This window comes from Coregonus lavaretus (assembly GCF_964263955.1).
Source record: "Coregonus lavaretus genome assembly, chromosome: 3".
Classification (NCBI taxonomy): domain Eukaryota; kingdom Metazoa; phylum Chordata; class Actinopteri; order Salmoniformes; family Salmonidae; genus Coregonus; species Coregonus lavaretus.
Genome location: NC_139990.1, coordinates 57,876,664 through 57,891,482, shown reverse-complemented (window position 1 = coordinate 57,891,482; position 14,819 = coordinate 57,876,664). Strand labels below are relative to the sequence as shown.

The 14,819-nt window shown below is 42.7% G+C and overlaps 1 protein-coding gene across 1 annotated transcript in view; it reads left to right on the top strand.

The window, feature by feature from the left end:
* Window positions 1-3,649: 3,649 nt before the first annotated feature.
* The window catches only part of LOC311106628 (putative leucine--tRNA ligase, mitochondrial), a 39,979-nt gene continuing 28,809 nt past the window's right edge, over window positions 3,650-14,819 (top strand). The window contains exons 1-3 of the mRNA XM_084149016.1: window positions 3,650-3,784; window positions 8,570-8,850; window positions 10,298-10,429. Coding sequence (XP_084005142.1) covers window positions 8,581-8,850; window positions 10,298-10,429 — 402 coding nt within the window. The 5' untranslated portion in view covers window positions 3,650-3,784; window positions 8,570-8,580. The remainder of the gene's footprint in view (window positions 3,785-8,569; window positions 8,851-10,297; window positions 10,430-14,819) is intronic.

Below are 14,819 nucleotides of genomic sequence, written 5' to 3'. Positions count from 1 at the left end.
CCTTAAACCACTCAAGTGTTGCTTTAGCAGTATGCGTGGGGTCATTGTCCTGCTGGAAGGTGAACCTCCATCCCAGTCTCAAATCTCTGGAAGACTGAAACAGGTTTCCCTCAAGAATTTCCCTGTATTTAGCGCCTTCCATCATTCCTTCAATTCTGACCAGTTTCCCAGTCCCTGCCAATGAAAAACATCCCCACAGCATGATGCTGCCACCACCATGCTACATTTTATATTTTAGTCATTTAGCAGACGCTCTTATCCAGAGCAACTTACATCAACAGATTTTTCATCTAGTCGGCTCGGGGATTAGAACCAGCGACCTTTCGGTTACTGGCACAACGCTCTTACCCACTAAGCTACCTGCCGCCCGTGCTTCACTGTGGGGATGGTGTTCTCGGGGTGATGAGAGGTGTTGGGTTTGCGCCAGACCTAGCGTTTTCCTTGATGGCCAAAAAGCTCAATTTTAGTCTCATCTGACCAGAGTACCTTCTTCCATATGTTTGCAGAGTCTCCCACATGCCTTTTGGTGAACACCAAACGTGTTTGCTTATTTTTTTCTTCAAGCAATGGCTTTTTTCTGGCCACTCTTCCGTAAAGCCCAGCTCTGTGGAGTGTACGGCTTAAAGTGGGCCTATGGACAGATACTCCAATCTCCGCTGTGGAGATTTGCAGCTCCTTCAGGGTTATCTTTAGTCTCTTTGTTGCCTCTCTGATTAATGCCCTCCTTGCCTGGTCTGTGAGTTTTGGTGGGCGGCCCTCTCTTGGCAGGTTTGTTGTGGTGCCATATTCTTTCAATTTTTTAATAATGGATTTAATGGTGCTCCTGAGTGGCGCAGTGGTCTAAGGCACTGCATCGCAGTGCTAACTGTGCCACTAGAGATCCTGGTTCGAATCCAGGCTCTGTCGCAGCCGGCCGCGACCGGGAGACTCATGGGCGGCGCACAATTGGCCCAGCGTCGTCCAGGGTAGGGGAGGGAATGGCCGGCAGGGATGCAGCTCAGTTGATAGAGCATGGTGTTTGCAACGCCAGGGTTGTGGGTTCATTTCCAACGGGGGGCCAGTATAAAAAAAAAATGTATTCACTAACTGTAAGTCGCTCTGGATAAGAGCGTCTGCTAAATGACAAAAATGTAAATGTTCAAAGTTTCGGATATTTTTTTATAACCCAACCCTGATCTGTACTTCTCCACAACTTTGACCCTGACCTGTTTGGAGAGCTCCTTGGTCTTCATGATGCGGCATGTTTGGTGGTGCCCCTTGCTTAGTGGTGTTGCAGACTCTGGGGCCTTTCAGAACAGGTGTATATATACTGAGATCATTTGACACAGATCATGTAACACTTAGATTGCACACAGGTGGACTTTATTAACTAATTATGTGACTTCTGAAGGTAATTGGTTGCACCAGATCTTATTTAGGGGCTTCATAGCAAAGGGGGTGAATACATATGCACGCACCACTTTTCAGTAATTTATTTTTTATAATTTTTTGAAACAAGTTATTTTTTTTCATTTCACTTCACCAATTTGGACTATTTTGTGTATGTCCAATTTCATGAAATCCAAATAAAAATCTATTAAAATTGCAGGTTGTAATGCAACGAAATAGGAAAAATGGCAAGCGGGATGAATACTTTTGCAAGGTACTGTAAGTACTGTGCGTATGTGCCCACTGTCCTGTTCGTTCATTCATTCATCAGTGATCAGCTGAATGAAGATTATTCTTTAAAAGGGCAGTAGGAGGAAACTCTGTCTAAATACTGTCAAAAACCCATTTCCTTCTTCCATCCATTTCAAGGGACGTGGTCCGCTTGACTCTGATATACAACGTGAAAGGAGAGCGGCCACGGCACCCCAGGTTTAGTTTAGCACACTGACGTCAGATTATGGATAGTACAGAGCCTTTCGGTTCTGTGCTGTTTCTCTGCCGTTCACTATCCCCCCAACCCCACCACACCACACCTCCACCACCCACCCACCCGTCTCCATCTTTTACTTATTTTTCCCTTTTTCTGTGTTCCTTCCCTCTGTCTGCGAGTCAGTCAGATCAAAGGTGCATGCTCAGGGGATCTCTCATAGAGAAATGCCTCTGATTAGATGAGGCATCCTCCTCCACATTGGATCTATCTCCTCTGTAATGGAGATGGAGATGGAGTGCATGGAAACAGTCTAGTCTGTACTCTGTCCAGTCATCATATTACCATGGAAGTCGACATCAAAGAGGCACGTGCTACTGCAAGACATAACAGAAGGTCTTTCAGTTTTTGTTTAGTAGTTAGTGATTTTGTATATTTCCCTCTGTAACAAGTTTAAGGAGAGCCTTTGTGTGTGTGTGTGTGTGTGTGTGTGTGTGTGTGTGTGTGTGTGTGTGTGTGTGTGTGTGTGTGTGTGTGAGTGCGTGTGTGTTTGTTGGTTCGCCTAACTCCCCGTTCCACAAATCGAAATCCTTTAACTGAAAACAATCTGGTGTGGAGATTAAAGGGTTGCTAAGGTAACCAGCAGAACCGTCTCATGCCTGCCAGCCATTGCAATTAATAAAATAAAGCAAACGCTGGTAGTCTAAAGTTTGAACTTTTAACATGTACAGCTCAATATTTAGCTGTTAGATCCAAGTAATTTATGAGAACAATAACTTATGTGTAGCCTAAAGTCAACAATTTCCATTTATTGACACCAAATACTCCATAACCTATGTAATACAGACTCACTGAATGTAATACAGACTCACTGAATTAGAAGACAGAAGTTGGGGTTGACTACACAGTATATCTTGGTCATTGCTGACTGGTACTGTCAATGTGATTATGTATTTCTTTCAGTAAGTGCCTGAGGATATCATCATGCAACAACACAGGTTGACAATGTGGGCAGAAACCATGCCATTTGAGAATGCAACTGCAAGCTTTTCCCTTTGAGATCACAACTATGGGAAAGATTGCATCAAGGCAACACTGAGAATGTCTAGACTGAATTTGTATCAGTGGGTATGGTATCTGTTATGACGTTGAAACAGAGAAAAGTTTTGCTGTTTGAAAGACATTCACAGCACATTGTGACAACAATGAACAAACGAGAAGTAGAGCTGACTGTGCAACTAGGACAGGCTGACCTTGAGAAAATAGTCTCACTCCTATCCCATTCAACTTCATCCGAAGCTTGAAATAGACTTTTCTATTTCTTAGTATACAAAATGCTTACATTTGCATTTACATTCATCCGTCATGTTTGATTGGTTTCAGTTAACAAATTTTTTTCATTTTGGGGATAATGACAAGATGTCTTGTCAGGTAGGCACACAAAGGAACTCAGATGAACTCACATGCCTGCCTGCATGCACACATACACACACACACACACACACACACACACACATACACAGTCACACACAAAATCAATATATGAGCATAGCTGCAGAGAGAGTTAGCCACACACTGTAAGATAGATCCCCTAACTCACCTGGTTGCCTATACAGCTGAGTTGTGGAACAGACCCGACCAGTTTTGGACGACTGTTGGGTATAAAATCAAGTCTAGGGTCCCGCAAAAGTGTGCCACACAGATGACATGTAACATGCTACACACACGCTCTGTTACGCTGTTCTAAGAGGAAGCTGTCAATAAAGCTTGTAAAAACAAACATGGCGGCGCACATTGAGGAGGTGTGAGCCATGACAACAGGGTGAATACAACGACTTTACGTGCACAATAACATTTTGAATCGGATATAGATAATGGATCATGATAAAAGCCATATCGCTTAACGTAAGGATTTGGAAATTGAACACAGTGAGTAACTTCAAACCCTGTGATCAAAGCTACTTTTTCACTGACGTTCAACATGCAACATCTAGCTTACAAATGTCACTAGCTAGCTAATGTGGCTGTCATTTCAAGAATTGATAGCTCGAGTCGCGTTCTAACTAGCTAGCTATTTTTCTTATTAACGGTATTCGTGATTCATTTGTTGAATAACTAACAAGCACATAAAACTAGTATATTACACAAATTCTAATGTATTTGGATAAGAGCGTCTGCTAAATGACTTAAATGTAAATGTATTTACCCTGTGAACTTGGAACAACGTGATTTGCATCGCCTGAATCTTTCAAGGTGCATGCAAGGCTCTCCATGGTAAAGATATGGCATTCACAAGGGTCAGTGTAACCATATAAACATCTTATCCTCTATCTCTCTCTCCTACACGCACTCTCATATGCACAGACACAACCTTGTGTATGTCTCTTTCTCTCTATATATCTCTCTCTCTGCTCTAGCTGGAGGATAGTGTATTTGTGGTATTGCACTGATGTCCCATAGAGACTATAGAGTAGCTAGGCTACAGCAGAGCAGATGTCTCCATCTATGGTTTGAGTGGGTGTTTGAGGAGAATGAATGCTGCTGGCTGATGAGCGAGTGACACTTGCTCTACAGTCTGCACACAATCATCATGTCAAATGTTTCAATATTATTAACTTGGTCGTGCATGAAAGATACTAACATATAGTGTTCATGCATGTAGTGATTTTTTGTGAGTTGTTTGTCATATTTGGAGGTACTTAACATTTAGCTGAATTCTCAAAGATTGATAGCTTATGTAAAACCAACTCCTTCAAGTTATCCATGTCAGTAGGCTTACAAATTCATTGAGTGTGTCAATGTGTCACCTTCTGTATGGATATGGACGTGCTAACAACCACTAGGCTATAGGCTCTTTAGAGAGGTTCCCAGGCAGTCCCTCCATAGGCACACCTCATCAGCTCAGGGATACAACCTAGCCTACTGTATAGAGTGAAAACCGATGGCAGTCTTGCAATGATGATTTAGTGACCAGGAAAATACCCCCTTTTTTTTTTACTAGAGACAATTGCAAGGGGCAATTGTAGGTTGACACGTCTGACCCACTTGTGTTACCAAGGGCCTTGACTTATATGCTGTGTGGGATGGAACACTTCTTGGGAAATATTTTCATGATGTGTCATGTCAGCAGCATCTGTGTCACTCAAGTGTCTATGTGTGAGTGTGTCCTCTGTTGCCAAGGTTGCTATGTTATTATAATAATATAGGGTAAATCCATTTGAATTCAATCCCTTTTTGACAGCTTCCCTTTTGATTTAAACAAAACTATCTATACTTGTTTGCCCGGCATGGAAGAAGTGGATAGAAAGTAGGGTTGGGCGGTATCCAGATTGTCATATCGTCCTTCTCTCACCCCGGGATATCCATTTACTTACAGTACCAGTCAAAAGTTTGGACACACCTACTCATTCCAGGGTTTTTCTTTATTTTTTACAATTTACTACATTGTAGAATAATAGTGAACACATCAAAACTATTAAATAACACATGGAATCATATAGTAACCAAAAAAATGAAAATATAATTTATATTTGAGATTCTTCAAATAGCCACCCTTTGCCTTGATGACAGCTTTGTACACTCTTGGCATTCTCTCAACCAGCTTCATGAGGTAGTCACCTGGAATGAATTTCAATTAACAGGTGTGTCTTCTTAAAAGTTAATTTGTGGAATTTCTTTCCTTCTTAATGCGTTTGAGCCAATCAGTTGTGTTGTGACAAGGTAGGCGGGGTATACAGAAGCTAGCCCTATTTGGTAAAAGACCAAGTCCATATTATGGCAAGAACAGCTCAAATAATCAAAGAGAAACAACAGTCCATCATTACTTTTTAAGACATGAAGGTCAGTCAATATGGAAAAAAAAAGCACTTTGAAAGTTTCTTAAAGTGCAGTCGCAAAAACCATCAAGCGCTGTGATGAAACTGGCTCTCATGAGGACTGCCACAGGAAAGGAAGACCCAGAGTTACCTCTGCTGCAGAGGATAAGTTCATTAGAGTTACCAGCCTCAGACATTGCAGCCCAAATAAATGCTTCACAGAGTTCAAGTCACAGATAAATCTCAACATCAACTGTTCAGAGGGGACTGTGTGAATCAGTCCTTAATGGTTGAATTGCTGCAAAGAAACCATTACTAAAGGACACCAATAATAAGAAGAAACCTGCTTGCGCCAAGAAACACGAGCAATGGACATTAGACCGGTGGAAAGTTGTCCTTTGGTCTGGAGTCCAAATTTGAGATTTTTGGTTCCAACCGCCGTGTCTTTGTGAGATGATCTCCGCATGTGTAGTTCCCACCGTAAAGCATGGAGGAGGTGGTGTTATGGTGTGGGGGTGCTTTGCTGGTGACACTGTCTGGGATTTATTTAGAATTCAAGGCACACTTAACCAGCATGGCTACCACAGCATTCTGCAGCGATATGTCATCCCATCTGGTTTGGGCTTAGTGGGACTATCATTTGTTTTTCAACAGGACAATGACCCAACACACCTCCAGGCTGTGTAAGGGATATTTTACCAAGAAGGAGAGTGATGGAGTGCTGCATCAGATGACCTGGCCTCCACAATCCCCCGACCTCAACCCAATTGGGATGATTTGGGATGAGTCGGACCGCAGAGTGAAGGAAAAGCAGCCAACAAGTGCTCAGCATATGTGGGAACTCCTTCAAGACTGTTGGAAAAGCATTCCAGGTGAAGCTGGTTGAGAGAATGCCAAGAGTGTGCAAAGCTGTCATTAAGGCAAAGGGTGGCTATTTGAAGAATCTCAAATATAAAATATATTTTGATTTGTTTAACACTTTTTTATTTACTACATGATTCCATATGTGTTATTTCATAGTTTTGATGTCTTCACTATTTTTCTACAATGTAGAAAATATAAAAAATTAAGAAAAACCCTTGAATGAGTAGGTGTGTCCAAACTTTTGACTTTTAGGATGTGAATGCCAAAACATTCAGGAGATAAAGGTGCTCAAAATGACCCATTTTGCCTACCCCGCCATACCATGAGACATCTGTGTTTTCATCACTGGAAAAGATAAACGGTTGGGTTTAATATAATGTAAAAGCTTACAGACTGTGTTGTCAAACTATTTGATTAATTATTTGAAAATAATGTTTGAATAAAAATGGTCATTTTTTTAACTTTTAACGTCAATTATTTAAAAAAAACACCTAAACTCAGATGTAAAAAAAAATTGAATTGCATATGTTGAAGCTTAGACCCTATTTCACACCATCTGAGGTTTTTGTGTTCTTCTTTTTAATTTAATTTGTATATTTTTTGGGGGGTAGATCAGCTTTAATATTGCAGATTGTAACTTCCATCAATGTAATTGTCTGCATCACTTCCAATCTCCCATATATATATTTTTTCTCGCAAATAAATATATATTTTTGTGTTCTTCTTGCCATCGGTTGAGATACAACATGCTCTAGAATACAGGGTGGGTGTGATTTCAATAATATAAATAGTATTCATAGAATGGACCTATCCCTTCAGACCACTGCAATTTGGCTGGTACACCATTAACATTTTAAATAGAATAAAAATGTTAACATCTAATTACTACCACAAAGATGACTGCCAGTCCACCCACCGTCAAATGTCAACTTAAATGGTCATGGCTATTCTGTTATCTATATTTCTATGATTTCAATAGGTTTTTTGTTGTTGTTGTTGTTTTTTTTGTCATTTAGCAGACGCTCTTATCCAGAGCGACTTACAGTTAGTGAGTGCATACATGTTTTTTTTTCTTCATACTGGCCCCCCGTGGGAAACGAAACCACAACCCTGGCGTTGCAAGCGCCATGCTCTACCAACTGAGCTACACGGGGCCCCAATCCTATGGAGGATTGACAGTATAATATAAAACAACTGATATTCCCATTCAAGTCAACGGTCTCTGATGTGTGGACCTTCAACCATCTTTGTGGTACCATTTGAACGTTTAAAATAGATTTATACCCATTTTAGCACATTTATCAGCCAAAACATGACACCCACCCCTGTATTCAAGAGAGTGTTGTCTCAACCGAGGGCGGGCACAACAAAAAACCTAAGATGATGTAAAATAGGGTCTAAGCTACAACATATGCGAATATAAAATAATAAAATAAATCCCAGACATTATAAAATAGTTTGACAACCCTGTTTGTAAGCTTTTAAATGATATCAATCTCGTTTATCTTTTACAGTGATGTAGACATAGATTTCTCATGGTATGGTGGGGTATGCAAAATGGGTCAACTTTGAGCACCTTTATCTCAGGAATGTTTTTGCATTCAGTTACAAAAAGTCACTTTCTGAGTACTTTTACAATGGGCAAATATGTATGGAAGATTTCGTGTAAATCAAAAGGAGTGCTGTTAAAAAGTGATTGAATTCAAATGGATTTACCCTATAATGTCTTGGGTTATCTTGGTGACTGTGTTTGTGTGTGTGTGTGCGTACGATGTGTATGTGTGTGCCTTTTTTCAGTTTTGCCTTATGTGATCTGATGTCTTCAGGTGTTATTGAACATCTATTACTGTGTTAATGAACAGGTATTACTCACCAACTATTGTTAACCAGAATCAAACTCCAGACTGATATTTTCATCCTGTTCCTAGCAGCCTATTTTCCTTAAGAATGGGGATGAGCTGACTGAGGCTTTGGCTGCTGTCTTTTCTTGTGAGCAGAGCCCTGACTAATAGAACTGTGTCCTTGTGTTGCCTAGATAACAGAGCCATGCAGATGGCAGCGTACAGAGTGGCTCTCTGCCCGCGTGGCAGTGGCCTGGTCAGGTTGGGGTTGGGCAGACCCAGGTCCAGGGCTGACCGTGCCCTCATGGCCCCCCTGCCCCACCTCCTCTCCCCCTGCCCCAGAGCCGGGGCTCGGACCCTGTTCAGCGAGACAGGGGTCTGGGACAGGGACTATAAAGCAGACACCAGACGCAGGGTGGAGCAGTGGTGGCACCCCCGTATCATGGAGCAGTGGCAGAGGGATACGCTGGAGGAGGTGAGATGGCAGAAATTCTTAAATTCTCTCTTTGCTTTCTGTTGGCCCTTAGTAGAGGCTTCTGGGAAAGATTGTCAGATGAATATTTTAAAACACCCCTGGCTTTATTTCCAATTATAATCTAGCCTAATATTAAACCATACTCTGGTAATTAAGCATCCTTCAGAATAACCATATTCATCATGTGGCATTAGTACCTGGGCCTATTGCTATGTTTATATGTGTGCGTCTGTCTGGTTGAACCCTGTTTAGTGTTCCCTTTGGGAGGCCTTCTGGTTTGCGTAAACTCTAAAACATTCACTAAATCATTCACTTACTGTCTAATATTCTTGACTCATAGGCGTAATATGCTTAGTAATGAAGTAACCTATTCACAGTCTCCTGTTTGTCCGTCTCTGTTTTTGATTACTGTTGTCACAACCATCAACATTCCTCCAAGGCAAATAGCACTGTAGATGGCCCTGACATCCAACCTTGTGTCACGACATTGTTACAAACCCACAATGCATCATGATTCAGCCCAGGCTTTCCACACAAAAGTCTTCAGTCCATCAATGAGCTCCAAGATAATTTGAGCCGTTGTTCTTGCCTATATAAAGGTTGTTTAGTCAGTCTGAGCTCATTGAGTTATTCAGCTATCTCTTGACCTTGGGTGATTCATACAGAGTGAAGTCCCAAATGGCACCCTATTTCCTATTTATTGCGCAGGTTGATGTTTATTGTCATGAGTCTTGTCATGGAGGCAGAACTGAGCGATTGCCCCTTAGATAAGCCAGCTGCAAAGTCAAAATTGGCTGTTTTGTAAAAATTTATGAAAACCAAAAATGTGCTTTTTGGTCTTAATTTAGGGTTAGGCATTAGCAGTGTGGGTTAGGGTTAAGGTTAGGATTAGGTTTAACATCTGATTCTATGACTTTGTGGCTGTGCCAGCTAGGGACCACTCTGCAGAGCTGCCTCCAGAACAAGTTTCATGACGAAAAACGTTAACCTGCATTTATTGCACTACTTTTAACTAGGGCCCGTAGGAAATATGGTGCCATTTGGGACGCAGTCCAGAGAGCCCCTCACTCTGCCATCTATCTGGCCTGGCTTGCCTTTCTCAAAGACACTGGGAATCATTAAAGAACTGCTGCCTCACACACTCTGGAAACCTGCTACAGCTGCACTTCGACATACAGACAGAAGAATCCAGGAGCTAGGAGTGTAGTCTAGCACTGACCTAGGCTATATAACTATTAGGACTATAGCACTGTTATAACACTGGCATGAACGTACAGTAAGCTATAAGACTGGTATTCCTACAATGTTAGTTGCGCTAATCACATGTTGCCAGACACAGATTTGTAGGGCTAGTTCCTGTCAAACATTTTGTATTATTATTGATTGCGAGGCTCTCGCAGCCTCATGAAGTCTATTTCCCTGAGCATTTGTTTGTTGTCTTCCCCAGAGTTCCCGTAGGAATAAGTTTTATGTCCTTTCTATGTTCCCGTACCCCTCTGGCCGTCTCCACATGGGCCATGTACGGGTCTACACCATCAGTGATACCATCGGACACTTCCAGAGGATGAGGGGCCACCAGGTAATAATAACATATACCATTTAGCAGACGGTTTTATCCAAAGCGACTGGCCATGATAGTAGCTGGAGGTTCAACTGTGAACATTTTCATTGTGAAAAGCTAAGCTGCCCATACTGGTAACTTTTATAATTTCTTCATCTCCTTTCCACTCCTCTATGCATGTCTGTCTCTATGGCTTTGTCTCTCTCTCTCTCTACATGCACACAAACTGTACTGTCACGACTCCAGGTTAGTCACGTAGAAGCACACAGCTGTGCAGCACTTTGTGTGCAGTCCTCAAGGCCACCGTCCGTTCTCACTCTCTTTACATCTTCTCTGGAGTGGAAGCCCTGATCATCGTCATTACGGCCTTGATGTTCTGTCTAGTCTGAATCACAGTTGGCATCTGTTCTGCAGGAGGCTTGTGTGGAGGTTGTTTAAACTAAGAGAGATGCGGCTCTTCCTTTGCCTTCTCACTCAGCTCTTAAAGGTGCAATCTGGGATCTGGGAATGAGTTCAATTGTCATTTCAAAGGACATTTCCCCAGCCTCAACTTTCAGTTGTATACAAAAACAAGTGGTGGGGCTGCCATTTTGCTGAAAAAGGAATCGCATATTGTAGCTTTAAGAGTGCTCCCATTGTCCCTGGCCCAACGCTACACTGCACTTACCTAAGTGCTCTTAGCCACAAGACCACTTTTCAATGGGACTACCTACGCATGGCACATTACCAGACATGATTACGGCATAAAAAGGATTCATGTCAAAACAATTACTCTTTAAGTTGGTGAGCCCCTCTAAGACATCTGCCTTTAAGTGTTTCTGCAGGGGTAAGACAGGGAGGGAAGCAAGCTCCCCCTATCCATTCTAATGTGTTGACGACTCTCCTCCTCATAGAAAAGTGTGAGAGATGTGTTTAGGAGATATATGATGATCAGACCGTTGGTGTCCTATAAACCAGTGGTGACAAATGACTCCCCAGAGACACCATTCAGGACCAGGGACTGTCTGTCACTATGTGTCCCATAATGCAGCCAGTCACCCATAGCTTGACATGGTTACTAATTCATTCACTGTGACCCTCACTTATTTTTGTCACTCTTTGGCTATCTTCTTCACTCTCTCTCTATCTCCCCCTCCCCCCTCTCTCTGTTCCCCCTCTCTTACTCTCCCTCCCTCCCTCTGTATACTGTTCTAAACCATTACTCCATCCATTCTTCTCTTTGTCATGAAAACAACCCCCCCCCCCCCACCCCCCCCACCCTTGGCGAGACAGGCAGCGCCTCGTTTGGTGTGTGTTGTGTTGTAGGCCCTCCTCTCTCAGGCTATGTCCCAAATGGCACCAGATTCCCTTTATAGTGCATTCTTTTTTACCAGGGCTTTTTTACCAGGGCTCTGGTCCAAAGAAGTGCACTATATAGGGAATAGGGTGACATTTTGGATGAATCCTCAGGGGATGATTTAATATAGCCTGACAAAGTGCTGTCAGTGTTGTATGAGTGTGGCAAAACGGGCCTGTCATTGTTTTGTAAGCAGCAGGGTTTCGTTCCCTCCCACTCCGAGAGAGATGGATAGAGGTTGGAGAGAGACAGGTTCAGGACAAGCAGAGAGGGGACAGAGGAGGAGTTGAGTAATTATGACCACTATTGCTTGGGTCGTGTTCATTTTATTAGGCACCTAACGGAAGAAAACAGATTGAAGCAGGGAGGGACTGGTCCAATAAGAAATGTTCATTTTCCGTTGCAAAGCGTATTCCGTTGCGTGCCCTAATGAACACAACCCAGATGTTTCATCCATCACACTTGAGTCAATAAGCCCTCAGTGTTTAGCAATCCCTAAACAACCTGCTGTATGCCATGCAGCTGTGACTGTGACTGAATATATCTGCAGGTGTGTTTGTTGTGTGTTTGCTGCTCAAAGCTTTTCCCTGCTGGTTGTTTACTCAGCAAATACACTCATCCACTCACAGGGTCACAGTGTTGGCTACATTTCTGTCTTCATATGGACTTTCTTTTTCTTAGCAGGTAGGCTGCATCTGGGCTACTAGCAGTAAGGCTGTAATGCTGTCTTCCTAACCACTATTATTTTAGTTGTTGTATGGACCAGCCACTGTTTCAGTGGATTGACAGCTATCCGGTACTGCCCAAGGGGATATTTTACTGTCAGCATCTGTCAGAGAGAAAGATAATCCATTTACTGTGTCCACACACACGTGTGCACACACACACACCAGAGAGAGAACAAGTTGTCTTCAACTAGTTCATTCGTTCAAGGAGATTACACTTGTAGAGACAAATTCCCTTCCCTGTAGCCTAGTTGTGGTGTGATGTTTAGTAAAATCCCTTCCCTGTAGCCTAGTTGTGGTGTGATGTTTAGTAAAATCCCTTCCCTGGTGCCTAGTTGTGGTGTGATGTTTAGTAAAATCCCTTCCCTGGTGCCTAGTTGTGGTGTGATGTTTAGTAAAATCCCTTCCCTATAGCCTAGTTGTGGTGTGATGTTTAGTAAAATCCCTTCCCTGTAGCCTAGTTTTGGTGTGATGTTTAGTAAAATCCCTTCCCTGGTGCCTAGTTGTGGTGAGATGTTTAGTAAAATCCCTTCCCTGGTGCCTAGTTGTGGTGTGATGTTTAGTAAAATCCCTTCCCTGGTGCCTAGTTGTGGTGTGATGTTTAGTAAAATCCCTTCCCTATAGCCTAGTGTGGTGTGATGTTTAGTAAAATCCCTTCCCTGTAGCCTAGTTGTGGTGTGATGTTTAGTAGAATCCCTTCCCTGTAGCCTAGTTGTGGTGTGATGTTTAGACAAATCCCTTCCATGTAGCCTAGTTGTGGTGTGATGTTTAGTAAAAGCCCTTCCCTGTAGCCTAGTTTTGGTGTGATGTTTAGTAAAATCCCTTCCCTGTAGCCTAGTTGTGGTGTGATGTTTAGTAAAATCCCTTCCCTGGTGCCTAGTTGTGGTGTGATGTTTAGTAAAAACCCTTCCCTGGTGCCTAGTTGTGGTGTGATGTTTAGCAGAATCCCTTCCCTGTAGCCTAGTTGTGGTGAGATGTTTAGTAAAATCCCTTCCCTGGTGCCTAGTTGTGGTGTGATGTTTAGTAAAGCCCCTTCCCTGTATCCTAGTTGTGGTGTGATGTTTAGTAAAATCCCTTCCCTGGTGCCTAGTTGTGGTGTGATGTTTAGTAGAATCCCTGTAGCCTAGTTGTGGTGAGATGTTTAGTAAAATCCCTTCCCTGGTGCCTAGTTGTGGTGTGATGTTTAGTAAAGCCCCTTCCCTGTATCCTAGTTGTGGTGTGATGTTTAGTAAAATCCCTTCCCTGGTGCCTAGTTGTGGTGAGATGTCTAGTAAAATCCCTTCCCTTGTGCCTAGTTGTGGTGTGATGTTTAGTCAAATCCCTTCCCTGTAGCCTAGTTGTGGTGTGATGTTAGGTAAAAACCCTTCCCTATAGCCTAGTGTGGTGTGATGTTTAGTAAAATCCCTTCCCTGGTGCCTAGTTGTGGTGTGAGGTTTAGTAAAATCCCTTCCCTTGTGCCTAGTTGTGGTGTGATGTTTCGTAAAATCCCTTCCCTTGTGCCTAGTTGTGTTGTGATGTTTAGTCAAATCCCTTCCCTGTAGCCTAGTTGTGGTGAGATGTTTAGTGAAATCCCTTCCCTGGTGCCTAGTTGTGATGTTTAGTAATAATAATAATATAATATGCCATTTAGCAGACGCTTTTATCCAAAGCGACTTACAGTCATGCGTGCATACATTTTTGTGTATGGGTGGTCCCGGGGATCGAACCCACTACCTTGGCGTTACAAGCGCCGTGCTCTACCAGCTGAGCTACAGAGGACCACATAGTAAACATCCCTTCCCTTGTGCCTAGTTGTGGTGTGATGTTTAGTAAAATCCCTTCCCTGTAGCCTAGTTGTGGTGTGATGTTTAGTAAAATCCCTTCCCTGGTGCCTAGTTGTGGTGTGATGTTTAGTAAAATCCCTTCCATGTAGCCTAGTTGTGGTGTGATGTTTAGTAAAATCCCTTCCCTGTAGCCTAGTTGTGGTGTGATGTTTAGGAAAATCCCTTCCCTGTAGTCTAGTTGTGGTGTGATGTTTAGTAAAATCCCTTCCCTTGTGCCTAGTTTGTCACACCCTGGCTCTGGGACTCTATATGTTGAGCCAGGGTGTGTATATTCTATGTGTTGTATTTCTGTGTTGGCCAGAGTGGTTCCCAATCAGAGGCAACGAGTGTCAGCTGTTGCTGGTTGTCTCTGATTGGGAGCCATACTTATAGAGGCTGTTTTCCCACATTAGTTGTGGGATCTTGTTCCTTTCGGTGTGTTCCTTTTGGTTTACATAGGACGTCACGGTATCGTTTATTGTTTTGTTGTTCGTGCATTCATTAAATAAAGAAGTATGTTCGTTCATCACGCTGCGCCTTGGTCC